Source organism: Suricata suricatta, chromosome 8 (assembly GCF_006229205.1).
Source record: "Suricata suricatta isolate VVHF042 chromosome 8, meerkat_22Aug2017_6uvM2_HiC, whole genome shotgun sequence".
In the NCBI taxonomy this organism is placed as follows: domain Eukaryota; kingdom Metazoa; phylum Chordata; class Mammalia; order Carnivora; family Herpestidae; genus Suricata; species Suricata suricatta.
Window position 1 is genome coordinate 9048656 of NC_043707.1, and position 26647 is coordinate 9075302.

At 48.8% G+C, this 26647-nt stretch overlaps 1 protein-coding gene across 1 annotated transcript; it reads right to left on the reverse strand.

Moving 5' to 3' along the window:
• Positions 1–26647, reverse strand: ZC3H7A (zinc finger CCCH-type containing 7A). Its single transcript, XM_029947036.1, has 22 exons — positions 26546–26647; positions 25389–25428; positions 22820–23017; positions 21045–21203; positions 20758–20838; positions 20609–20647; positions 20028–20061; positions 19251–19534; positions 16626–16830; positions 15462–15526; positions 14787–14973; positions 13914–14075; positions 12382–12578; positions 11791–11891; positions 11171–11352; positions 10248–10324; positions 9497–9630; positions 8942–9047; positions 6399–6507; positions 4104–4237; positions 2123–2286; positions 1–914 (listed from the first exon to the last, which is right to left on the reverse strand). Exons 1-22 carry the CDS (start codon positions 26611–26613, stop codon positions 725–727), a joined length of 2916 nt encoding a protein of 971 aa, XP_029802896.1. The 5' UTR covers positions 26614–26647; the 3' UTR covers positions 1–724.

Consider the following 26647-nt stretch of genomic DNA (forward strand, 5'->3'; position numbering starts at 1 on the left):
TCCATATATAAAATGTTTATTACAGGCAATATTGGTCCATACACTACACAATACCAACAGTACAAGTGTAATCTTTCAAAATCATCGTTTAAACAGCAAAAGACCAAGAAATAAAATTTGAGTCGACTGATTATTTTTCAAAATATTCTCAATGCACATTATCCTTAGTTCCCTTATTATAGTGAAACATACAAATACAGAAAAATACCCCCATTTAACATGTACTAGTGTTAAATGGTTATTTGGCTTAAAATCTGAGTTAAGAAAATCCTTTTTAGCAACCTACGTACAGATAAGTAGCAAACTTTATTATATGAAACAAAGTCGTTCCATTTAAAACCTGTGAAGAATTTCATCCATCATGTGTTCTGAGCCTAGTACAAGGTCTACTCGCTCACCACTGTGGTTCTGATCTGAAGGACCAACGCAAGGAGTCGTCTTAGACGCAACCTCACCCTCTTCCCCAACACGCGTCATCCAAAAGTCTGTTCAACAGGTGGCTGGGGGGGAGCGGCCACTCGCCACGTGATGCCAACGGTGCCACGAGAGCATGGCCAGACCTGTCAGACAGCCCGTTTTCCTACCTACTGTGGGTTGCTGCTCCAGAGGTGCGATAGACGCCAATACAAGCAGAAAGTCTGCGGCTGCTCGCCACGTGCCTGAGAACACCTTCCGTTTTTCTGGTCAATGCTCTGATTAGGTAACATACATAAAAGCCAGCATATTAGTTTAAATCTTTAAACAAAAAACTATATTTTCCAAAGTCATTATCATTTGGGGCGATTAAGTGATCTTTTCTTGCTTTGTTGAGCTTCATCTTTAGGGCGTCCCGCCGTTCTTCCCACTCGTGGAGCTCGGCGTTGCCGTGGGCAAACTTACAGCTGCTGCCTTCGGTGCAGGTGCCGTTCATATACCTGCAAGGCAAGTGGGCGCGCTCAGCTCGGCCCCGAGGGGCGCACGCTTCGCGAGCTGTAGGACCGCACGGAAAACGCGTGGTGCAAAGGCTTAATGCCTACAAACGTGAGTCTTGGGGCGCCTGGGGGGCTCAGTCGGTTGAGCGTCCGACTTCAGCTCAGATCATGATCTCACGGTTCATGGGTCAAGCCTGGAGCCAGTCTTCAGATTCTGTGTGTCTCTCTCTCTGACCCTCCCCTGCTCATGCTGTCTCTCTTTATCTCTCAAAAATAAATTATAAACAAAATAAACAAACATTAAAGTATATTCCATTAAAAAAAGTGAGTTTTACACAGCCTTGACATCCACGATGGAAAAATCAGTACTTTTAAATATATTTAATGCAAAATCCTGATTCGCGGGGCAGAAACGGCTACAGTCCTTCCTGATGCAGTGGAAGGAAATTAGAAGTGGCATGACGGAAAGATACTTTCAGGAGCCCGGGGTATCACATGGATCTAAGTGGGGAAACTAAACATAAAGAGTGGTTTAACAACATGAGGAGCAATTCAAAATCATTTGGCTTTTTGCTGAAAAATGTTCCAGGTCAAAGGAGCGACAGTAACGTTTCCATCTGACCTGAGCAAGCTCCACAGAGGCATCTGAACGGTCGTTCAAGGGCGGTCTTATCACTGACGCCCGCCAACTACAGGGCAGGTGGCAGTGAGCCACCCGCCCTTGACACCTGGGAGGCGGTCCGGGCACATGTGAACAAACGTAACTCTCTCTATGGTTATCTTTTTTTTTTTTTATGTTTTTTATTTATTTTTGAGAGACAGAGAGATAGTGCGAGCAGGGGAGGGTCAGAGAGAGAGACACACACAGAATCTGAAGCAGGCTCCAGGCTCTGAGCTGGCAGCACACAGCCTGATGCGGGGCTCACATCCATGAACCGTGAGATCATGACCTGAGCCGAAGCCGTCTGCTTAACTGACTGAGCCCCCCAGGCTCCCCTCTTGCCGGTATGTCGACATTTCCCAGCCAGGTCGACAGCCTGGTGCACCCCACGTAACTACAGAGAGTGAAGAAGCCTTGGGGGAGCGGCTGCCACTTGGAGCCCAGTCCGAGCCCCCAGTGTTCAGAGCCCCCCGTCCCCGGAGGACTCCTGCCGCTCACCTAACGGCCAGGACGGTGGCGTGCGGCCCGCCCAGCCCGCAGGGGTGCGTACCTGTCACAAACGCTGAAGTAGCCCGTGGGAAAGCGGTGCTGCCAGCAGTACTGGTCGTCCTCCGTGTGGAACACCTTCTCCTTGTGCTTCTCCGACGAGATGTGGCCCTGCCACTGCTTCTCGCTGTTGCAGTTCTTGCCGCACATCCAGCAGTGGAAGTCCGCCTAGAGCGCATGGAGACAGCGTCCCGTCAGGGGTGCTGCCTGCGTCCCTCGACAGGCCGAGCCCTGTCTGGGAGTGGGGGGGGCACCAGGACTAGACACCACCTGACCTATGACCCAGGCTCTATTCTCGGGGAGCCTGTCTGGCCGGGGCGGCTCAGGGGGGAAGCCAGGCAGGAACATAATGCTCAAGGTCAGAAATAGGACCAAGAAAAGGATGCCGTTATTGGAGGGCGGGCTGGAACACTGGCAGCAGAGAGCGGGGCTGATGGGTTCGGCCAGGGTCCAGGAGGTCTCTGGCAGGGAGGGGACAGGGGCTGGTGTGCAAACAAGGACGTCTGTGGGGAGGACAGGGGGCCAAGTTCACACCAGGAGCCTGGGGAGGATGGACACTGGGAGGAAGAGCAGAGCAGACATGAAAGCCCAGGGACCGGCAGCCGCTCCGTGAGGGCCCGTCCATGAGCCTCATGCCACTCCTGGCCCGACTGGTGCCAGGGACCAGGGGAAGTCAGACGCCGAGAAGACACTGCGCCCGGGGCACCAACCTGCAGAGAAGGACCTGTGCTCTGGTCACTGTATGTGCGACCCCAGATGTAAGCTGTGAGGTCTAACAGATTCCCAAACACGTCCCACCAGAGTGTGACTCACTCACTACGTCTGGGGGACAGATGAGGAGCCCCCTGACTGAACAGCCCAGGTAAATCTCATGACCCAGGAAGTCCCGGTGACCCTGCTTCGGGAACAAAGAAGCAAGGTGGCAGGAAGTCAGCCCTGTGCCCGGGCACAGGGGGTAGAGGTCACAGGGCACATCCCCGGGCACACACGTGGGGTGAGGCCAGGCCACAGACATGACCCGATCCAGCTGAACCAGTTACGGGGAGGTGCCGAAATGGAAAACAAGAAATAGGAAATGGGATAATGCACACGCCTATGTCATCTTTAAAAAAACAAGCCAGCAGGGGCGCCTGGGTGGCTCAGTCAGTTAAGCATCCGACTTCGGCTCAGGTCATGATCTCACAGTTCATGGGTTCAAGCCCCACATCGGGCTCTGTGCTGGCTCTGTGCTGAAGGCTCAGAGCCTGGGGCCTGCTTTGGATTCTTGTCTCCCTCTCTCTCTGCCTCTCTGTCCCCCTCCTACTTGCACTCTGTCTCTCTCTCTCTCAAAAATAAACATTAAAAAAAAAGCCAGCCAGAACTATAGATTAGGAATAAATATGTCAAAAATATGTAAACATACCCTGGAAAATACACACTGGATCTGGTCCCTCTGGGAAGGGGGACAAACAGGGTTCCGACTCTGTAATATTTCATTTATTTCACAGAAGCAAATACAACAAACTGTTAATGTGGTAGCTTCAAGGTACTCATTATATCATCCTTTACTTTTATAAAAAAAAAATTGTAAAAGAAAACTGAAACAGTACAAAACCACAGATGACTCCATGTCTGCATCGAACCCTGGAGCCAGAGGCCAGACACCGCCGGGGAAGTCGCGAATGGGGGCGTAGCACCCACAGTTCCCAACCATCTCCTGGGGGACCCAGCACTGCGGTAAGTGCTCCAGGAGCCATCCTGCTTCTATTTCCCATCACAGCCCCACTCGGGGGTGCTCGAGAGCCTGCCCAGGGCCCCAGGCTAGTAAGGGCGTGAGGCACCAGCACTTAGGCTCAGAACAAGGTCAGGGAAAGCATTTTCTAGAATCAGGAGATGGAAGCTAGGGGCCCAAGGCCACCAGAGGGACAGGCGGGGGCAGCAGGGAGCCAGGCCGCAGGAGAGGAGGAAGAAAGGACAGGCAGGCGGAATGACCACCTGGGACTCACAGTAACTTCGGCGTAATCTGTCGGCATGTGGATTTGTTTTCCGTTTTCCTTGTTTGATTGACTGGCTACATCATCGCTTTTTTCATTTTTTTGACTCTTTAGCCAGAGCTCATAAAACTGCTCCATATCTTGTACTAAAGAAAAAGGAATCATTTTCAGCAGCAGATTTGAATATGCCATTGAAACACACACAAGAGCAGGCACACCTCTGTGTCAGGCAGCGCTCGTTTTCCAGAGGAGAACGAGAAGGCGGAACGGAGTCAGACTACAGTGGGCATCGAGGGGGCCACGCCCACACAGCAGCTAAACTCATGGCTATGAGCCAAACTCTGGACTGTCAGACACCAAATGCTGGTTTTCAAGATTAACCAACTCCTCCCTACGTTTGCTAGACACTTTGGGGGTATTGAAAATTCAGTAACTATTATGATATTGCTAAAAAAAAAAAAAAAAGCCTCACACTCTTCACACTGCCCCCCAGATAAATACTCACGGTCACTGCCACAACCTCGTAGCGACGTGCAGGCCTCAGGGCCCGGAGCACAGGTGCTCCACACTGCCGACCAAGAAGGACGAGAAACTCCCTACCCCTGGGAGCGGGACGCTGACCCTGGCAGGCGCCTGTCCACCAAGCCGTGGTCCCCGAGGACTCACGCGCCGGGGTGCCAGCGACAAGGGCACACCGGCGACCAGGCCCGGGCAGCGGCTCCCGCGGCTTCCTACAGTCAGAGCCGGCGTTCGGCAGCAGCGTCGAGGGCTGACACCAGGTTTGTCCACCTCAGCGCCGCTGACATTCTGGGCCCGGTGACTCTGTGCTGCGGGGGGCTGTCCTGTGCACTGTGGGAGGCTTAAGGCACTCCCGGACTCTACCCACCGGATGCCAGTAGGACATCCCACCCAAGTCACAACCGTAACAACAGCTCCAGACATCGCCAAATGCGCCCGGGGGAGAGGGAGGTACAGCCAAGTTCAGCCAGGGACCACGGTGCTAAAAATCTGGGAATGAGGTTATGGTCAAAAATCGGCTCTAAGGGGATGGACACGTGAGTCCGACTTCGGCTCAGGTCATGATCTCACTGCTCATAAGCTAGAGCCCCGCGTTGGGCCCTGTGCTGACAGCTCAAAGCCTGGAGCCTGCTTCGGATTCTGTCTCCATCTCTCTGCCCCTCCCTCACTTGCACACACACGCTCTCTCCCTGTCTCCCTCTCAAATATAAAATAAAACCTAAAAAAAAATTTTTTAATCGGTTTTGTTGCCTGCCCAAGTGTTTCTCACATTACACCATCAGACTAGGAGGAGAGATAGACCAGAAATCCTTCACTCAGAATCACTGCCCGAACCCTGGTGTGCAAGAGTCGGTCAGTGAGGCCGACCCCGCATCCCTCCTCCAAACAAGACAGCGGGAAGGAGCCCCTGCACACGTCCCCAAACATGAACACGGGATGAACACGGGCTAAACACGGAAGGTGACATGCTTAAATCTGACCAGGTCACGTGATTCTGAGACGACAGATCTTCAGTGAATGTCCGTCAGTTTCCTAGGGACTAAACGACACCGGTTCCTGCCCTTGCAGGAAAACCTTCCTGATAGAAAAGCCTCTGGGGCTCTTCTCGAAGACTCCCACAACGTGGGGCACCTGGGTGGCTCAGTCAGCTAAGCGTCCGACTTTGGCTCGTGTCATGATCTCACAGTCTGTGGGTTCGAGCCCTGCATCAGGCTCAGAGCCTGGAACCTGCTTCGGTTTCTGTCTCCCCGCCTCTCTCTACCCCTCCCCCACCCACGCTGTTTCTCTGTACCAATAATAAACAAACATAAGCAAAAATTTAAAAAAACAAAAAACTCCCACAAGAAACTTGCAGTTGGACCAAGACAGGCATTCTCTCCCTGGGCCTCTGAATGTGAGCCTGTTCTCCCAGTGAAGCTTCCTTGAAGAAACCTTCGATCTAGCCTGATTGGAGGGGGGGGGGGGCGGGGGAGTCTGTCCACAGCAGGGACAGAAGGTCTGACACAGGAGCAGTCGGCCTGACGCAGGCAGTGAGGAAGGACTGAACTTCCCAGACCACCTTTCAGGAACACACCGTGTCACGGGCAGCCCTACGTGTTTGTCTCCGGCTCTGCCCTGGGCACACAGACCAGACGTCAGGCTCTACGCTCCCCTGACCACAGGGCACGACGTTTAGGACGCGAGCCGCTCAGTGCGTTCGCCGTGAGCCGGAGTGCGACCGGGCGGGGGGAGCCTTCCCGACAAGCTGGGCTTCGCGGACGACAGGCCACAGTCAGGACGGCGACTTACTGCCATTCTCCTTCATGTAGGTCCACACCTCCCGCTCCTCGGGGCTATGAGCAAAGGAGCAGTTCCCAACATACTGACATTTCTTCCCGGAAGCAATGTGATTGCACAGCTGTATCAAAAAAAAAAAAAAAGAAAAAGAAAAATGAACATGCTTTAAGACCAGAGTACATTCAGTAAAACTGCCTAATTTTTACACTGAGGCCAAATCAGCATTATTCTCTGTGCTAGTGCTGGGTACCGTCATTATTAAATCAGATTACTTTGTATTCAAATGGACTCTACGCCCAACATACAGGAGATGATATTGAGCATTCTGTCTCAGAATTTTTCAGAAGAAAATCTCCGGCAGAGAAGAAGCACGGACCTGGGAGGTGGAGCGTTTTCTCACAAGACAATGTCGACTTCTCCCTTGTTCAGAGCATCTGCTTCTAACGCAGCAGAGCATCCGCTCTCCACGGAGCGAACCTGGGGCCCCCTCGGATCGACCGCTCCCACGCTCTCCCTGCCTGACGCCCAGCAAGCCTCCCCGTCAGCTCCTGGGGGGCGGCAAACACACTGGGGGCACTCAAGAGCGTCGGGAAAAGTCTTGGACGCTCGGCTCACTCATAACCAACCCTGGCTGCTGACCTCAGCCGTCACACATTCGGCAGGCACCGTCTGCGGGCAGTTATGACTCTAGCCACAGAGCATTCGAGGAATACCTCTTCCGGTTATTTGCATTGTGTCTTTACAAAGTACACACAGGAAAATTGGTAGGAAAACAAAGTGACAGCGACCAGCAGGACACAGACCTCTCTAAGAGCCACCGCTAACAAGAAAACCCCCACCACGAGGACAGCTCGTTCTTGCATAGCTTCAACGTACTTGTCTTCACAGAGCACACGTTCTAGTACAACGAACTGTTAGCAGCGGGGCCGCCTTCCCCAGAAGCCGGCCCGTGCGTGAGTTTGCCAGCACCAGGGGCTCGGCGTCAGGTTTTGCCAAGTCTAAAGCAGTCAGCCCTTGACGCTGCAGGTTTCGTCCCTCGGACCAAGGTTAAGGCCCCACCCTTCCGATCTTCTGCATACAGGGAAACCCCAGGAAGTGCTTAGCTTGGTCGGGTATTCCTAGGGAGACGTCTACCATAGCTTTCAAGGATCAAGAATAAGGAGCAGGGAGAAGAGAAGATAAAGAGCAGGCAGCCACCGAGCTGGGTTTTTACACAACACTACCTCGCGTTATCTTCCCTGGGGCCTAAATAGTCCCACTGACAGATGAGCAAACTGAGGCTGAGTAACTTGACCAGGGCCCTTCAGGCAGACTCTGAAGCCCATTCTCTTTCCACCTCACCATGCTGTCTACACACATACACACACAGAGTATTATTTCTTCTTCTAGAAAAAGGATCCCTTAGCAATAAAAAGCGAAAGAAAATGGAAATGGGCTCCTGTAACACCGCACGGCAGCACGGCATGTTCGAGATTCATAACAAACAATCCAACGTTCGGGCAGCAGAACTAAAACCCTTCTCGGTCCCTTCCGACTACCGAAGAACGAGGGGTACACCCACTACCTCTTCTTCTAAAGCATAAGCTCTCAACGGGCCCAATACACCTGCTTTCCCTCCTCCGAGGCCCACCGACCACGTCACTCAGATCGAGGAGTCAAGAGCCACGGTGCATGACACACAGACGTACCGCCTCCTTCCGAGGCTGACCCGGTACCCTGTGTAAGTTTACAAAATGCCAGGTGCTCTGGGTGACGGGAAGCCAATCTACCTCTTCCTTTCCTCTGCTGGGCAATTCAGAGAGGGGGCCTCATGCAGGAGGGGGACCGCAGTCCATCTCACTGCTTCTCTGGGCAAATTCCTCCCTTTGTCTGCTGTCGGGGCAGAAAGTTTACTCCCTGTCAATGCTCCGAGTGTCCCCGTCCACTCCCACAGTGAAACCCTCCACTGTCTCACGAAGAGAAGAGTCTAGAGCCAGCGCCAGGGGTGTGCTGGGAGAGCCACCTTCAGAATCACACACGGCGCCCCTGGAGGGCACCGAGAGGAAACGTGCCTCCCCATGGAGGAAACGCTGCGCTTTCAGTTGGCCTGATATTTTCATTCTGCGGGTTTCTGAGGAACATATGCCTCTAACACTGCACATTTCTGCTGGGGTGTCTTTTAGTTAGTATGCGCAACTTGAGTCCAAGAAACTTATCAATAGTATTCATGGTCACGGAAGGCCTTGAGTTTGACATCAAAGGCAAGGTCATTAGATTTAAATGAAATTCTCTCCCGCTCACTCCCAAAGTAATTCATCTGAAACATAAGTCGTGCCTGTCATTATTTCTTGAGTCCGCTATTTCCTTTTCCCAACCAACTCCTCGGAACCCAGTCAATCCCAAAACTGTCACAGACCCGCCCACGTGGAAGGGGAAGGAAGAGGGCACCACTGAAACCCTGTGTTATTACAAGGAGCACCGAAAGGGCTCCGGGCTCCATTCTGAATCACTACTACTTCCTCACGATTTGAAACGCCTAATAAAAACAAAAAGTGGCTTAAAAATTACGTATGTACATCAAACTGCAAAGGCATTTGTTTCTTTGTGGGAAGAGGACGGATGTTCATCCACTTCTTACGTTCGATGGACATGACTCTCATCGCGCGGCGCTCTCTGCTCCACCTACGAAACACGGAGTTCAGAAAACAGAGACACATGGCCCGAGGCAGGAGGGAAGGAGCACCAAGGAGCAGGCACGGCGCTCGCACCTGAAGGACCCCAGAGTTTTCTCGGCCCTTCTAAAAGAAAGGCCTTATGATTCTGTCATTTCACTTCCTGTTGATGCTCGTTAACAAACATTCCCTAGGAGCCCTGAACAAAGAACTGAGAGGGAAAGGCGGGGAGAGATACTACTGAATCTTGTTGAATTCTTATCTAGGAAATCATTAAGAAATCTCTCCCCTTGTGCTTTGCAATCACTCCCACGTGATCTGCTGCGCTCTCCTCTCTTCAAAGTCAATCTTTTTCTCTTCTGTGTATGATTTGATGCCCAAGTAACAGAGAGTTATGACATAGGCATTGTTTACACGTGCGCACACTCACACATGCACACACACACACACACTACTTACGAGTGCCTTGCTTTTGCACTACAATATTTTCTGTTCTTGTCCGGTTCAATGACTTGACCATTTCTCAGACACTGAGCACACACAAATTTTATCTTCATATTAAGAGATCCAGGCATTAGCTGATTGCCTAGTACCTTAAACAATCAAAACAGACGTTTTATTTTTAAGAGAATACTAGTTTTCTGAGAACAAAGCATTTAATTGCCACGTATTCTGTTTTTCAGAATAGCAAACAGTTTCTGGGAGTGCTGGGTTTGCACATATCTGATAACGAAATCTCCCATCCCCCACCCAAACACAAGAGACCTTGAAAGAAGCAGATTACAGACGCCAACCTCAATTTGTGAAGCCAGCTCTGGAGGGTGCCGACTCGGAATTCTGGGGGGTAGGGGTGGGGAGGGAGCGGAGAAGGACCTCTGCCAGCTGGGAAACGGAACCACAGACTCTACCTCCCTTACGCCCGGGGTCCCCACGGTCCAAGCACCCAGCTGTTTTGCCACTTAAACTGAGTAAGAAAATTGTATCCTGCGGTCTCGGCAGGTGTCATGGGATGCCTGGCTGGCTGGCTGGTTGGTTGGTTGGTTTTTGAGGATGATCAACTAAAATTTGGAACTTTTCTTCACAAGTCAAGTCAGAGAACAGCAAGTCAGAAAAGAAGCTGACGGTAAGTGGAAACTACATCTGCCAAATGACCTCGGGTAGGCTGCTGCGGAAAGGATACCGAACGCACAAAGTACACGGGAGATAATACCTGAGCTCCAGGTGCGTTGGCTTCCAGATTTTGCCAGTATCGTTTAGATTCTTGAGCGATGGCATCGTGTGACATACCTGGGGAACGTACAAGCCTTCCGTCAGGCCCGCCCTCGACGGATCACGGTCCCCCCAGCAGTCACCGCCTCGACTCCCGGTCGTCTCCCACGCAGCACAGGCAGTGGCGAAAGGGGAACGCACATCACGGCCCTCTTTTGCGCAACGGAATGTTTTCAACTACAGCTTCTGGTGCCTTCTCGGGACTCTCTCGTCCTCCCAAAAGCATACTATGTGCACAAACTGGGATCAGCACTTAATTCCATGAGGCTGTACTGAAAACAAGCCGCTTTAAATAACGGTTTATAGGTAAGGGTAAAATTCGCAGTGCTGCATGTCTGGAAGGTGGAGAAACGCCCCTGGAGCCATTCTGACAAACCCTGACTGCTCCTGGGAAACTTCTTAAAATGTTTCATCTTAATTCCAGTACAGTTAACATACAGTGGTCAGCAGGTGACTCAGCATTTCCATACATCACCCCGCGCTCACCCCGTGAGCACTCCTTAAGCCCCACCCCCAGTCCCCCCCTCCCCATGCCCACCGCCCCTCTGGGAGCTATGCTTCTTCTGGACAGTGAAGAGTCTCCTGCTTGGTTTGAGGAGCCTTCTTTTTTTTTTTTTTTTTTTGATGTTCAGTTATCTTAGAGAGACACAGAGAAACAGAAGGCAGCTTAGGGAGCGGCAGAGAGAGAGGGAGACACAGGATCCGAAGCAGGCTCCAGGCTCTGAGCTGTCAGCACAGAGCCCGACGCGGGGCTCGAACCCACAAATCACAAGATCATGACCTGAGCCGAAGCTGGACGCTTAACCGACTGAGCCCCCCAGGCGCCCCTGTGGGGAGCCAGTTCCTAATCATGCGCAAACCTACCTGTTTCATTTTGCAATATCCAGACTTTCAGTTCTACAAGGCTGTGGGCGTAGAAACACTCGTCTTCCCTTAAACAGCCATACCGAACCTCATGACGACACAGATCTAGCTGACACTGACCATGAAAAGAACGTATCTTGGAGTACTTTACTGTTGTCTCTCGCAAAATGTGGACAAGGCACCTAAGATAAAAATGGAGTGACACGTTGTTGTCCTGCCCTGGCTTTTTCAAAGTAAAATAAATAAATATATAAAATGTCAAGTTCTGACTAAAAATACACATTAAATCTTTACCAGAAAAACATCACTTTACTTAAATATTGGATTAATGGGGGAGGGGGAATAATTACGCCGTAAATTAAGCCATAAAATACTGAAATCCATGTCATGAGAAGCTACAAATCAATAATGCCTTTTTGTATTACACATGAATTTCAGAAACCACTTAAAAATTCCCAGCAAAATATACTAGCAGACATTTTTAAATAGTCATCATCTCTCAAAACAGCAATGACAAAAGCACCGGGATAAACGGCCTGGGCAGACACTAGTCTGGATTTATTTGAATCTAAAGACAGAATCTATTGTATCACTAGAAAAAAGAGAAACTGCCAACATACTTATTGTCTTCAAACTCATGCTTTGTAACCGGGTGAGAACAAGAAGTAGAATTATCTTTATTTCTTTTACTTATCATTCTAGGCTTATGATCAAAACATTTCTGGAACAGACAGAGAAGAAGAATTACCACAACAACATAATACAAAATAGAACTTTTGTCTTATACGTTACAAACTGATGCCAGTCGGGGCGCCTGGGGGGCTCAGTCGGCTGAGAGTCCGACTTGGGCTCAGGTCATGATCTCGCGGTTCAGGAGTTTGAGCCCCTCGTTGGGCTCTGTGCTGACAGCTCAGGACCTGGAGCCTGCTTCACATTCTGTGTCTCCCTCTCTGTCTCTGGCCCTCCCCTGCTTGTGTTCTGTCTCTCTCTCGACAATGAAAAACCATTAAAAAAAATTTTTTTAACAAACTGATGCCAGTTGACACTGCATATGAAGTTTTTGGATTCTTTTGGGTAGTGGGGGTAGCGACTGTCGACGGGAGAAACGCGGCACACGGCACGACGTGGGCGCTGGTATTTTATATTTCTGCGCTTGCAAGTCGGAAATTCTCACCAGGGTTATGGCAGGAAGTAAGGTTTGGAGATAGTACCTCACAAAGGAATATAAACTCTCCGAGATGCTCTTGGAGAAGTTTGAAGACAGTGAGGTGGATCTTTCCATTCCCACCAAAGAACGCCTCTCTGCTGAACGCTCCTTTCCGCTCCAACGTCCAGATATCTATCTCCTCTTGGCAATAAGCAAACGTGCAGTGGCCTGAGTATCTACATTCCTCCTCAGCAGCAACATCTGGACACACAGACAATGGAAAGACATTTAAAACATGGCCACTTTATTTTTAATGTCTTATTTCTTTTCAAGAGACAGAGAGCGTGCAAGCCGGCGAGCAGCAGAGAGACTGGGAGACAGAGGATCCGAGGCAGGCTCTGGGCTGACAGCAGAGAGGGCGACGCGGGGCTCGAACTCACGAGCCGTGAGATCATGACCTGAGCCCCGTCTTATGCTGAAGTGCCTGAGCCACGCAGGCGCCCCCGGCTGTTACTCTGTCAAAGCCAGTGACGGTGACACGGGTTCAGAGCACCGTCTGAATCTCTCTAACTCACGGATGGCCTCAGGCAATGACACACAGCTCACTGCGCAGGGACGGCACTAACTCTAAAATGACAGCACCACGGGTCTGAATTACTTTTGTTTCTAATGGGAAAAAGACGCTCACCTACTCCACCTAAGTTTAAAAAAATCACTTAGAGACGTTCAAAGCACGTTCAGATGAAACAATGTGATAAAAATGAATATACAAAGGTTCTCAAAGCAACTCAAAAGAATATTTTCAAAGCCTCAGTTCAGTGTTGTGATTCTGTTTAGACTCAGCCACGGAACCTAAAGTGGGAGACGGTTTTCTGTTTAAAACCTGGCCAAAGGTACACCTGGGGGACTTAGTCTGTTAAGCAGCCGACTTCTGTCCCCTCAGGTCATGATCTCACAGTCTATGAGTTCGAGCCCCACATCAGGCTCGGTGGTGACAGCTCGGAGCTGGAGCCTGCTTCGGATTCTGGGTCTCCCTCTCTCTCTACTCCTCCCTTGCTTGCTCTGCCCCCCACCGGCCCAAAAATAATAAAAATATTAAAAAAAAAAAAAAAAAACCCTGACCAAAGCCCAATTTCCATCAACATTTATAAAACACAGGCACACTAAGAAGTCAAAAACAAAGGTAAAAATAATATAAAAAGTACAAATGTCTCAATCCAAGGAACTTTTAAGTCCACCTATACATTTTTAGGGGCACCTGGGTAGTTCAGTCAGTTAAGCATCCAACTTTGGCTCAGGTCATGATCTCGCAGTTCAGGAGTTTGAGCCCCGCGTCAGGCTCTGTGCTGACAGCTCAGAGCCAGGAACCTGCTTCAGATTCTGCGTCTCCCTCTCTCTCTGCCCCTCCCCCACTCACTGTCTCTCTCCCTCCCTCTCTCTCTCTCTCTCTCTCTCTTTCTCTCTCTCAAAAATAAACATTAAAAAACTTAATTCTGCTGAGATATTTTTAATAACACTAATACTGGAACCATTATAATAAACGTAGCAAATCATTTAGCACTTATGTGATGCACACCAAGTAATCATAGTACCTACCTTTACATATATAATAAGGTCCTTCATAATTTGTTTTTGTTGGTCTTGGGCGTATTTTTTTCCATGATTTATCTTCAACATTCTTTATTCTACCAATTAAAATATCTTTCTTACATTTATGATCTAAATTAGCATGGTAAGTGAAATCCATTAACTTAGGGCCTGAAAAAGATGTAAAAAAGGATTGTTCATTGGCACAAAAAGCAACGTTTCATTTTACAGGCACATTTACAAGCAGATGTGAGCAGATGGATATTGATTATTAAATTCCCACAAAAATCCTATTTTTATAACCCCCAAATGTAAATAAGCTACTGAAGTAACTTGTGCCTTTTATAGGCTATTGGTGAGAGAACATGAAGTTTTATTCAACACCAGTGCCCTCAAAACATACTCGTATTGAACTGTGAGGACAGGAATTCTGATGGCCTCTAAAGGGACAAACCATCATGAAATAAACACAACTAAGAAAGAAAATGAATTTAGGCTCCGGTTCAGGACAGCTGCGTTTGTATCAGCTGACTTACAGGTAAAGGTATGAGACAAAGCCACATAGAAGACTTTCACTTTATAAATGCTGCATCAAATACCGGTCTTAGAGTGCTTGCTCCCTAGTTCTTGCTTTATTTGAAAATGACCACATTCTAGAACACATACGTAGAATGTAAAGAATTTCATAAAGATTCGGGTAACATTTCCACATCAGGCAGGTATTCTATTCCATGTAACTGTGTAACTGAAATTATACCCAATAAGAGCAGACGTCTCCTATCCAGAACCCCAACGGGGACGGGGGAACCACCAGGGTGAGGAGCCCCGCCCTCCCGACTGCCGACTCCCTCAATCCCGTCAGCCCCTTCGCCGGGTCCTGACCTGATTTTACAAAACACATCTGACACGCTTGTCTCAGCTCATGGGTTCCTTCAAGGGGGTGTCTCGGGGTCACTGATGAAGGCGGCTTAGTAACTGCGCTTCCGAAGAAGTTTCCAAAGTCATTTCTAGGGTGGCTTGAAATTCCCAGGAAACTCTCAGAAGCAAATAAGTTGCCTGGTCCATTCATCTGCAAGAAGAATTAAAAAAAAAAAAAAAAACCAGAAAAGAAAAAACAGCCAACAAATATTGCACTCTCAGCGAGGAAGGGAACAAATTTGTGAAAAACAAGACATTCTTCACTACTGAAGTCTGCGCGAGCTGCGCTTCCATTGAAAGACGCTTTCCCTCTGGGTTTTCGGCTGGTTGGGTCTCTAGGCCCCTCCCCCACCTTGCTGGCTCCTCCCTCAGTCGTCCAGAGTAACACAGGTCGGGGTCCTGCCTGGACAGCACACTCGTGGGCCCTGATCTCCTCTTCCCGGCAGGGTTCTGGGGCGCTGACACACGACGTGTAACACCGGCAGCCCCGCGAGGGTCTGAGGTCACCCCGGCTCCCCCGGCACACGCGAGACGTAAGGGGGACCGTCACGTCTTCGGTTCAGATAACTCAGTTACTTAAGTAAGAAGACCTGCGTTCAAGTTAAGCGACGTATTTACAAAAGAGGAAGTGGCACTTACAAGTAAAAGGGAGGAATTACTGCCGCTAAGCGCTGTCCCCTCTCTAGAAGTTGAGGTGGGCAGATCTAAAATAATAAAAACACTTCAACAGACCTCATTCTGATCACAGCACGAGAACATCAGGGCTCACTGGCTGACTGCGCTTCCCCGCGTTTCTCTCCCTCCCCCTTCCGAGGAGCTATCTTGCTCGGTAAGGACCCTCACAGAGGGTAGGGGCCAATCTCCTTCCCTCTGGAAACTTCCAAGGGCCATACGTAACCCTCAGGCAAACTTAAATAAAAAGCTGTTTTCGGAGACTTAGGCTAAAGCAGGGCCTACCGAGGGGATCTGTTAAAAAAAAAAAAAAAACCCATATACAAAATGGGAAAAGAGCCTCTTTCAAACTACGGAGCAGGAATTCACTGCAACATTACGAAAATTAGTAAGGCGCAAGTACTTTCTTTTTCTCGGGCTGCCCCTCAATTATCTTCTCTGCTTCCCACAGATTTTAGTTTTTTTCAGGTGTCAATCTTTAAATGGGTCGTTTTGATTTTTCTCCCTTTAACCAAGTAACAGTGCCTTAGAGAAACAGGAAGCTTTTGATCAGTGCTGTTTAAAGCATATATTAAAGAACTACAGAGGCAGGGGCCAGACCAAAATCTCAGCAATCTCTTGCAAAAAAAACTAAGGCACCACGCGCAGTTTAGGGACCTCCGGGGATGAAGCCTAAAGCAGACAGATCTAATTCTAGAGGTTGAATTCTGAATAATTCTGCCTTAAGTTAGTCTTAACTATTGGCCTCCTTCAGAATTTACAAGGAGAGCCTGTCTTTAAGACTCTTGAGGATGGGGTACTTCTTTCTTGGAGAAAACATTAAAAGCCATTTTGCACACACACACCCCCCCCCCAAACAATAGACATCCGGCTTAACAAACTATCTTATTTAAAAACACAAAACACAAAAATAAGTGCCACGTATGTTCCTATGTATTCCCGTGCTCCTTAATCTCCAGAATGGCACTGTTAACGCCCCGGCGAATGAAAACTGAAGAATTTCTATGTTCAGCTACTATGAAAATAATTCGAGTACCAACTACCTAAAGATAGTTACATAATTGCCAAACACGGACTGCCTTCTTTAGAACGCGAGCTGCGGTCATTTACAACAAACGGCTCGATTCTTACCTCTCTTGGAGTCACTCATTGAAAATGAATTTAAAGAAGAGCAGAAGTCTTCCAGGGATGAGGTCAGAGGTGGATACAGTTCTGGGAAGGAGGGCGGAGGAGCGTACCTCGCACCAATGGGCAAGGTGCCCAACAGAGATGCCGAGAAAGGTATGCTAGGGGTGACGCTGGCTGCCGGGAGTGCTCCTCGGACTAACGCCGATGGCTAGGAAAGAAAGAAGATTGTACTAAAACCCAGGAAACTCAATTACAAGGAGGCCACACTGCTTTGAACGTCAGCGAGCAGAAACAAATTAACGCACCGGGTGATTACGTAAGAAAGCTGAAATCACTATCGAGATTTAATAGAAGAATCTAGGCTACAGAGGCACCTGGGTGGCTCAGTTAAGCCTCTGACTTCAGCTAGGTCATGATCTGGTGGTCTGTGGGTTCGAGCCCCGCTTCAGGGTCCGTGCTGATAGCTCAGAACCTGGAGCCTGCTTCAGATTCTGTGTCTCCCTCTCTCTGCCCCTCCCCTGCTCATGCTCTGTCTCGCTCTCTCAAAAACAGAGAAATGTTTAAAAAAAAAAACTTATGAAAGAAGAATCTAGGCTACAGAGCTTCTTTCTTTCCAAGCCCACTTTCAAAAAAGGATCAAGGGCTCAGGAAACAACAGATGTTGGCAAGGATGTGGAAAAAGAGGCAGCTCTTGCACTGTCGGGAATGCAAACCGGGGCAGCCGCTCTGGTGAACAGTGAGGAGCTTCCTCAAAAAATTAAAAATGGAACTACTCGGGGCGCCTGGGTGGCTCAGTCGGTTAAGCGTCCAGCTTTGGCTCAGGTTAGGATCTCACGGTTCATGGGTTCGAGCCCCACATGAGGCTCTGTGCTGACAGCTAGCTCAGAGCCTGCAGCCGGTCTTCAGATTCTGTGTCTCCCTCTCTCTCTGACCCTCCCCTGCTCGTGCTCTCTCTCTCTCAAAAATAAATAAAAAACATTAAAAAAAAATGGAACTACTCTAAGACCCAGCAATTGCATGACTAGAAATTTACCCAAAGGATACAAAAATGCTGACTCAAAGAGACACATGCACCCCGATGTTTATAGCAGCGCTATCAACAATAGCCAAATGATGGAGAGAGCCCAAATGTCCATCAACTGAGGAATGGACCAGGAAGATGTGGGTTACATATACACCATGGGATACTACTTGGTGATGAAAAAGAGTGAAATCTGCCATTTGCAACAACGCCTTCCATGCGCCTTCTAAGAGAGACAAAGCATGAGAGGAGGAGGAGCAGAGAGAGGAGACACAGAACCGGAAGCAGGCTCCAGGCTCTGAGCTGGCTGTCAGCACAGAGCCTGATGCGGGGCTCGAACCCACGAACGTGAGCTCTGACCTGAGCCCGAGTCGGAGGCCTAACCAACTGAGTCACCCAGGCGCCCTATCTATTTAATTCTTAAACTTTCCAAGACGCCTCCTAACTACTGTGATCACCAGTATACAGACGAGGAAACTGACGTACCGAGCGGTGAGGGGCACCGCCAAGACCACAGAGGCGGAAGAATCAGACCCAAACAGAGTCAAATACACACCAATTAACTCCACAGGGACACGGCCTATTTCAGCCACCCTGGAAACCAGCCCTGGATTTCTCCCCACCCCTCCTCATCACAGTACCGCTGCTGCTGCTGTGTTACTATACTCTGTGGCAGGGGTCAGTGCGCTTTTCTGTGAAGGACTAGAGATTCCGTATTTCAGTTTCGCCAGCCACACAGCCTCACGTAACACTCAAATGTGCTGCAGCTCAAAACCAGCCACAGACCATAATAAGTGAATGGTCGAGGCTGTGTTTCAATAAAACTTTACTGATGGCACCGAAATATGAATTTCATGTAATTTTCATGTGTCACAAAATACCGGTTTCCTTTTTTTTTTTTTTCCTTCCAACCATTTAAAAATATAAAATCCATTCCTATTTTGCAGGCCATAGAAAAGCAGCAGCAGTCCAGATCTGGCCTGACTTCAGCTTGACAGCTACCCTGGGGCATTTCCCTTTAAGCCATTAATCCAAACCAAAACAAAAACAAACAGAAACCCATATTTCTCTTTAAATTCCAAATGCCTATTCTTTTTCAGAATTTTAAATTTACACTTTCCATACTATAATGATTCCAACAAGTACTGAGGAAAACTGGCTCATTACTAGATTGGTATTTTTGTTTTATTTACAAAATAACCACACGTGGGGCACCTGTGTGGCTCAGTCGGTTGAGCGTCCAACGTCGGCTCAGGCTATGATCTCACAGTTCGTGGGTTCGAGCCCCTGCGTTGGGCTCTGTGCTGATGGCTCAGAGCCTGGAACCTGTCTTCAGATTCTGTGTCTCCCTCTCTCTCTGTCTCCCTGCTCACGCTGTCTCTCTCTCTCAAAAATAAAACATTTTTAAAAATATATTTTAAAAAATAAAAATGAAAAAAATAACCACATGAGCTTGGAACCTCCGGAGGAGGACAAAAGTACCTTTCAAGGTAAGAGACCCTACGTTTAACTTCGGGCAATGCTGAAGATGCCTAGCAGGTCATAAGACAATGTTTTTTAACAAATTAAGCCCGGCTTCAGAAGAGAGGAGTCACGCTGTAATTTACCATGACAGTTTCCGGGGCCTCGGGTGCCGAATCGAGCAGGTCGTCTATTTCATCCCCAAGGACCATGTCTCCGTCATCCAGAAACGGCTCCGGCATGGTGAAGGGCGTCTTCCCCCCGTTGGCCAGCGCCGTCGACGGCAGGGGGCTCTCGTCCACCCGCAGCGGCAACATGGAGGTTAAGGGCATGATGGGAACGGAGGCCAGCTCGCTTCCGACTTGGTGGGAGAAACCGGCCGCAGGCACAGAGACGACAGAAACGGCTTCCTGCCTCGGAGTTAACATATCTGTAACACGAATCGAAATGTACCCACTCACCTTCAGCGTCCTGACTCCCGGCAGACTACTGTCAAGAGCCATTAAGGGAGAAAACGAGGAGCTGGGTGAGAATATGAAAGCGATTCTAAAAATCAATAGAGAGAGACAGTAGGAGCAGTTCAAATACAAGGGTGACAACCATCCTCAAGGTCGTTTGTTTGATCCCGGAATAGATACATTTGCTGGTCAAAACTTATCCGTCTTTCTCAAAATGCCCGGCCGCCTTCTGGGCAGAGCTGCAAGATGCTGGTGAGGCCACTCGGGTGCCCACGGGCCGCTTACCGACATCCAGGATCACCAGTCCCTCCCTCGCCGGCACATCCGGGAGCACGGAGGTAGTTTTCGAAATCAGTCTTGCTTTAACACTAACGACCACACGGTACCCTTAGCTGACAACGCTATCCCACCTACAGTGTCTACAGCCGGCACTTTCTAGATCAAGGTGACACGGGAAAAACGTACCTGGCTCGATATCTTCCACAGAACAGTTCAAAGCCTGGAAATTAAACCAAATAACGGGTCATCGTCTGGTCAAGATCCTGGACTCTAAGGAGTCTGCCGATCTCACTCGGAGGCAGCAACGCGAGTCCTCACCCAGCGGCGCCACCGCTGGGTTCCCGAGACCGGGGCCTCCCAAGGGAAGGCCTAGTCCGGCCGCCGCTCGCTCCCCAACTCACAAAGGCACCCTAACAGCTCCGAGGGGACTCACCTTTCAAAAACCAAAAGCTTGTTAACTGTGTTTAACCCAATGGCTCCCGAAATTAGTATCTGGCCCCAGGCCACGTTTCCTAATAAAACCTAACATCTACGAGCATCCTGGAAAATGCTCCATCGAACTTCGGGAAACGCGGCCTAAAAGACATCACTTGAGTTGTTTGTTTCTTTTTATAGGACAGGAAGCTCTGGCCAATTACCTACCCGAGAAGCCAAAAGCTCTCAAAAATAGACACAAACCAAAAATATTAAAAGCAGGACCGCTAACGCTGCCATCTGCTCTTTTTTGCACCAAAAGTTACGAGCCTTAACAGAAGTCATAACTTTACCTTGGCAGCCCCGTCCCCGGGAACGGATTTTAACGAGAGCTGAAAGAGAACAAAGATGCGGATTAAAAAAAATTAAGCTAAAAACAGAAGTGACTCCAAGTTACAACCACACAGAATGAAAATCTCCAGTGGAGGGAACTCCGGCTTACCTCAGCCCTAACGTACGCTTTTCTTATTTTAAATCCCAGTTTCTGAGCTAGTTCTTGAGTGAGTTTGATCACATGTTCATCCTGAAAACAAGAAGATGGAAATATGATAGGTAGAGGGGTATGTTTACTAACTGTGAAGAGAAGCAGAAAACAGCTAGAACTTGTACTCTGTGTGGACCCTTGCTTCGTGGGCACCAAATCCCTGATAAAGCAGGTAGACAGCTGACTGGAAAATGGAACTCTGTGGCTACGATGCAAACCAATGAATTCAAATATAACTTCCATACCTGAGGCACTGCCAAGGAACACTGTGCCACAGAGTCATAAGCTTCTCTGTATCTTCCCAAATCACTGAGAGCCTTAGATTTCCGATACAGCGCTTTGCAGTTACCGGCATTTAAACTGAGGACTGCATCACAGTCTTCTAAAACTTTATCGTGGAAACCCTGGGGGGGTGTAAGACCAAACAAAGTTAGCAACAGCTCATTCCTGCACTGCCGTCTTCCTCCAAGTGCAAACAAATTAAGACCCCGGACTAGTGCCCTCCTTTCAGACTCAAAGTTAGAGGGGCGCCTGGGTGGCTCAGTTGGTTGAGCATCCGACTTCAGCTCAGGTCAGGATCTCCCGGTCTGTGAGTTCAAGCCCCGTGTCAGGCTCTGTGCTGACAGCTCAGAGCCTGGAGCCTGCTTCAGATTCTGTGTCTCCCTCTCTCTCTGTTGCTACCCCTCCGCCCCCACTCTGTCTCTCTCAAAAATAAACATGAAAATAAAAACTTAAAAAAAAAAAGACTCAAAGTTAGAGGTATTATTTTTCTTTTCAAAAGTATTTCCATTACGAAAGTCCCAGGAGGCAAGAGTACAGAGAATATCATGAACTCCGACACGGACTCATCATCCAGATCTGACAAATGTTGACCTTGGGCCATAAAGGCCCCAGATCTTCCAGAAGGAAAACTTTCCAGACCCGGTGGATGCCCCAGACATCACCCTCCCTTCCTACTTCCTCCACCAGTTGCCCTTTGTTGGAGTTCATTAAAATGCCAACTGGAAATGTACCTCCCAAACAGCTAGCTAGCCCCGGAAGAATCCATTAGAAAAAAGAAAACAAGTCATCAATGAATTTTCATTAAGTAAGAACAGGGTGATAACAGGGTCCATGGTGAAAATTTGAAGCGTATCAAAACAGTGCTTTGCAGCTCAGACATGTGAAAAGCTTGTGTTGAGTCTTCTGAAGGTTCAACACGGCGCTGCACTAACGGGGCTCCGGAGAGGGCTAGCTGTCGGCACGGACGCCTGGCTGGCGCACAGACCTGGGAGCGCCCGCGTCCTCCGGGGCTGATTTTTGTTATAAGCAGACGCAGCCCAGAAACGAGGCTCACACCGCAACTCCAAGGTCTGACCATCAAGAGACAGATCTGATTCTTAAAATTCCTGAACACGTATCCAAAGCTGGCTTTTCAAAGCTTCAGACCACGCTAAGAGCAGACAGTAAAAAGGGCGCTCGATGGCTCAGACGCTCAAAGATCCGACTTCTGCTCAGGGCATGATCTCACAGTCCGTGGGCTCAAGATCGCGTCGGGCTCTGTGCCAACAGCTCAGAGCCTGGAGCCTGCTTCGGACTCTGTCTCCCTCTCTCTCTGACCCTCCCCTCCCCTGCTCATGCTGTCTCTCTCTCTCTCTCTCTCTCTCTCTGTTACCATGATAAACACACATTAAATAAATTTTTTTTTAAGCAGTCAGTATGTGTCTCTTAAAAATTGAAATTAGAGGGGTGCCTGGGTGGCTCAGTCGGTTAAGCATCCAACCCTTGATTTCGGCTCAGGTCATGATCTCATGGTTCTGGAGTTTGAGCCCTGAGTCAGCGGCGACATTGTGGAGCCTATTTGGGATTTTCTCTCCCTCCCTCCCTCCCTCTCTCTCTGCCCCTCCCCACTCACGAAATACATTTTTTTAAAAACTGAAATTAGAAAACCGACTTACAAAGTACTTTGTTAGTGAAAACGCTTTTCCCCTCTAAAAACACAGTTCTGTACTAAAAAAAAAATAAATAAACCACCACTCACCATATTAGAATAGCAAGCAATACGATTTATATGCAGTTTTTCAATTATTTCTTTAGGGATGACAATTTCTTCAGACTTGGCATAACCAGCTATGTTCAGAGCCTCTGTGTACTGGCTTATCGAGTTGCCCCAATCACGTTCCCGATAAACATCATTTCCTTCGTTAAAGAGATTTCTCACAAGAGCACGCAAATATACCTTAAAAAAAAAAAAGAGAGAGAGAAAGTAAGTTACCACTTGAAGCCCTTTGCAGAACAGGACAGGGTATGCAGGGAAATTTTAATTTTTGTGCTGGAAACTTCCGCGCCTTAGATGTGACGCAGCCGTGAGCGCTGCTGGAAGAAACGGGGAGCCCGGGCCCCTCGCGACCACCTCAGCGAGGGCTTCCTCTCGCTTTCTTGCTTAAGGGAAAATGCGGTTTCTCATCATGAGGAAAAAGGCAGCAAGAGCACCTTGTAAAAACCTATTCACATCTCTAACTCGGTACCTCCAATAAAGTCTGCAGGTGGAAACTCTAGATCTGAAGGAATGAGCACCTTGGACCTATGGTTTCTTTCTTTTTTTTAAGTTTTTTATGCTTATTTATTATTGAGACAGAAACAGAGCATGAGTGGGGGAGGGTCAGAGAGAGAGGGAGACACAGAATCTGAATCAGGTTCCATGTTCTGAGCTGTCAGCACAAAGTCCGACGCGGGGCTCGAACCCACGATCCCTGAGATCATGACCTGAGCCGAAGCTGGACGCTTAACCGACTGAGCCCCCCAGGCGCCCATGGGCCTGGTGTTTCTAAACTGCCTTCCAAAGCAGCCAGAACAGTGAACACCCCTCTACAGCTCACGACCCCCACCAATGCCGGGCAGCACGTGTGTTCCGTGTGCAAGGCCATAAACCCTCTCCTAATTTCTAGGTGGACAACTGTACCCTTTCTCATTCCTGTGTCTGATTACCAAGGCTCTCCCACCTTTTTGCAGACCGTTGTGTTTCCTCTTCAGTAAATGTTTGCTCAGATCAGTTACTGCTTTGAGAGAGGGGATGTTAGACCTTTTTCTCAAGTAGGAAGTGCAATATACAGGTTCTTTGGGTATATATAAAAGTTCTGGAGTTTGCTTCATGGTTTCTATCATTACTCTCATGTATTAAAAGTCAGGATCAGATAAATATTCGAGTCCTCACGGTTTGAAATTCATGTCTAAGCTGACAGAATTAGTAGAGAAAACTGGACAGATCAACCTTTAACAGGGGCGGTGACTTGGGACATGGCACCTAACCTCTCGGGACCCCAGGTCCAGTTATAAATGTCAAGACTGTAAAATTAACTGTACAATGAATGAACAGTTCCCAGTGCTTTCTGGCCATAATACTCTATGATTCTACATCTGGGGATGGGGGAGGGCAGGGGTAAGGAAGAAGACAGAGAAGGAAACAGAGAAGAGGAAGAGGGGCAGAGAGAAATAAGTCACATTTAAAGTTTTTTTAAATGTTTATTTTTTTAAAGAGAGAGAGAAAGACCCGAGTGTGAGTAGGGGAGGGTCAGAGAGAGAAAGGGAGACACAGAATCTGAAGCAGGCTCCAGGCTCTGAGCTGTCAGCACAGAGCCCGACACAGGGCTTGAACCCACAGACCGTGAGATCATGACCTGAGCCAGAGTCAGATGCCTAATTGACTGAGCCCCCCGGGCGCCCCAAGAAGTCACATTCAGAAGCATCAAAACCCTCAGGTGAATTAACAGCCTGCACAGGCAAGGGCCTTGGGCCCAGGGCCGGGAGAAGTGCACTTTCTCGGGTTTCCAACTTGTTTCACCTCTAGTGGCTGGCTCCCAGGGTCCAGGCTAACTAACCCTTTGCTACTGTCAGAACCTACCTCTCTCCTCCTAAATAAAAAGAGAAGATACTGTACCCTCTCCTTCACCACATATTCCATCCAGCTTGTTTTCAGGGAAATGAGAGGTAGGCTAAAAGGAGGCGCCTGGGTGGCTCAGTCGGTGAAGCATCTGAGTCTTGACTTCAGCTCAGGTCACGATCTTGCAGTTGGTGAGATCCGGCCCCAGCTCGGGCTCTGTGTTGAGAGTATGGAGCCTGCTCGGGATTCTCTCTCTCTCTCTTCTGACCCTCCCTCATTCATGCTCGCTCTCTCTCTAAATAACTAAACTTTAAAAAAAAACCTCAATTAAAAAAAAGGTAATTTTCCAGGGCCTCAAAATAAAACTTAGTGCCAAGTACACTCATGGAGGAAAGAAAATACAGAAGAGCGGTCCGCATGTGCCAAAGCCACGCTGTCCTGAACATGTACACGTGTGAGACTGACAAGCTCTTCCCGTAGGGGCCCAGGGAGTGAATACTCGAGGCTCTGTGGGCCATATGGTCTCTGTCTCAGCTACCATCTGTCGCGAAAACAGCCACAGATAAGAAGTATATCAACAAATAGGTGTAGCCGTGTGCCAATAAAACTTTATTTACAGAAACAGACACGGGACCACATATGGCCCACGAAGCCGGACTGCGCCAACCCCCACCACCCACTGCGGCTCACAGGTTACTGGCAGAGCTTGTAAGATGTTCCCAGTCATTACCGCATATTGTTCCTGCGTTCCCGGATATGACAGCGGCGACCTACGAAGAAGAGACCAGTGAATTTTAATTATTGGACTCTCGTCACCGGGATCTGTTTATGCAGGTGCCATCGTAAAGCTAAGCTTCCGGCAGCCTGCGATTGGGTTCGGAGCACATTTTAGAGACGTGCCTTCCTTTAGGATCAGTATTCACATACGACATGGGGGAAAACATCTGCAACCACTCCCTTATGTTTTCCTAAGTAGAATCACACTTTCTTTTTTCTAAACCTACTTCTACCAAAAGGAGGCCTGACTCTTCACAGACTAAAAGCGTTTTCATGGAGCACAGAGCCACTAACACTTTTTGACCCAGTCCACTGTAGTAGACAAGAATATCTCCACTCCAGGAAGAACAGAGAGGGCCTTCAGCCTGGACATGTCGCCCAGCCCCGGGCGGCCCCGGCACTGTCCTTCAGGAAGGTTGGCCAGAGACCGAGCTTCATAACAGAACCGTCCGATTACAAAAGCCCTATGGGCGTGTGTGTGTTCAATCCCAGCACTTTCCAGTCTTCAGAAGTGCTCTGATTGGATTAGGGTCTGATCCCTCTGAGTCTAATGTTTTCAGAGACACTAGAGGATTTTAGCTCTAAAACTCAGGGACAGGAAGGCAGACGTCAGAACACACAGGACATCAGCTATACACAAGGAAAAAATAGTGCTGGACAAAAATATCTAATTTCTAACCCGAATTAAGAGGACTCATAAACAGGACTAAAGATTTCTTGATCGAATATTAAAAATGTACAGCCAACTCTTGAACAACACGGGTTTGAGCTGCGCAGGTCCACTCACATCATTATCTTTATCGATGAACGTAATACAGTGCTGTGGGTGTATTTCCTCTTCCTAAAGAATTTAACATTTTCTTTTGTCCAGCTTACTTTATTTTAATACAGTAAATAACCCGTATAACGTACAAGACAGGTTCGTCGACTGTTTATGCTATGGGTAAGGCTTCTGGAAGGTGCACAGTAGTAGGCTACTAGTAGGCACGTTCTTGGGAACCCAAAGGAATGCGTGCATTTGCAACCGTGCAGGGGTGTGCGCCCCCAGCCCCGCCTCGCACAAGGGCCAGCTGTGAGCGGGCCGTGAGCGCGCGCGAGTCGGGCCCTTACTGGATAAACTGCAGGCCTTCCTTAATGTTCTGCTGCCTTTTTCTTCTCTCCTCGGACACACTGGACATGTTATCCCCCACATCCACTTTCTAAACGACGGAT

Coding starts and splice junctions, on each gene's coding strand:
- ZC3H7A (XM_029947036.1), bottom strand. CDS start 26,613: ATGTCCAGTGTGTCCGAGGAGAGAAGAAAAAGGCAGCAGAACATTAAG. Junction 16,831..19,250: donor AGGCCCCGGAAACTGTCATG/GTAAATTACAGC, acceptor TTTCTTTCCTAG/CCATCGGCGTTAGTCCGAGG. Junction 11,892..12,381: donor AGTTTATATTCCTTTGTGAG/GTACTATCTCCA, acceptor TGTCTGTTCCAG/AAATGTTTTGATCATAAGCC.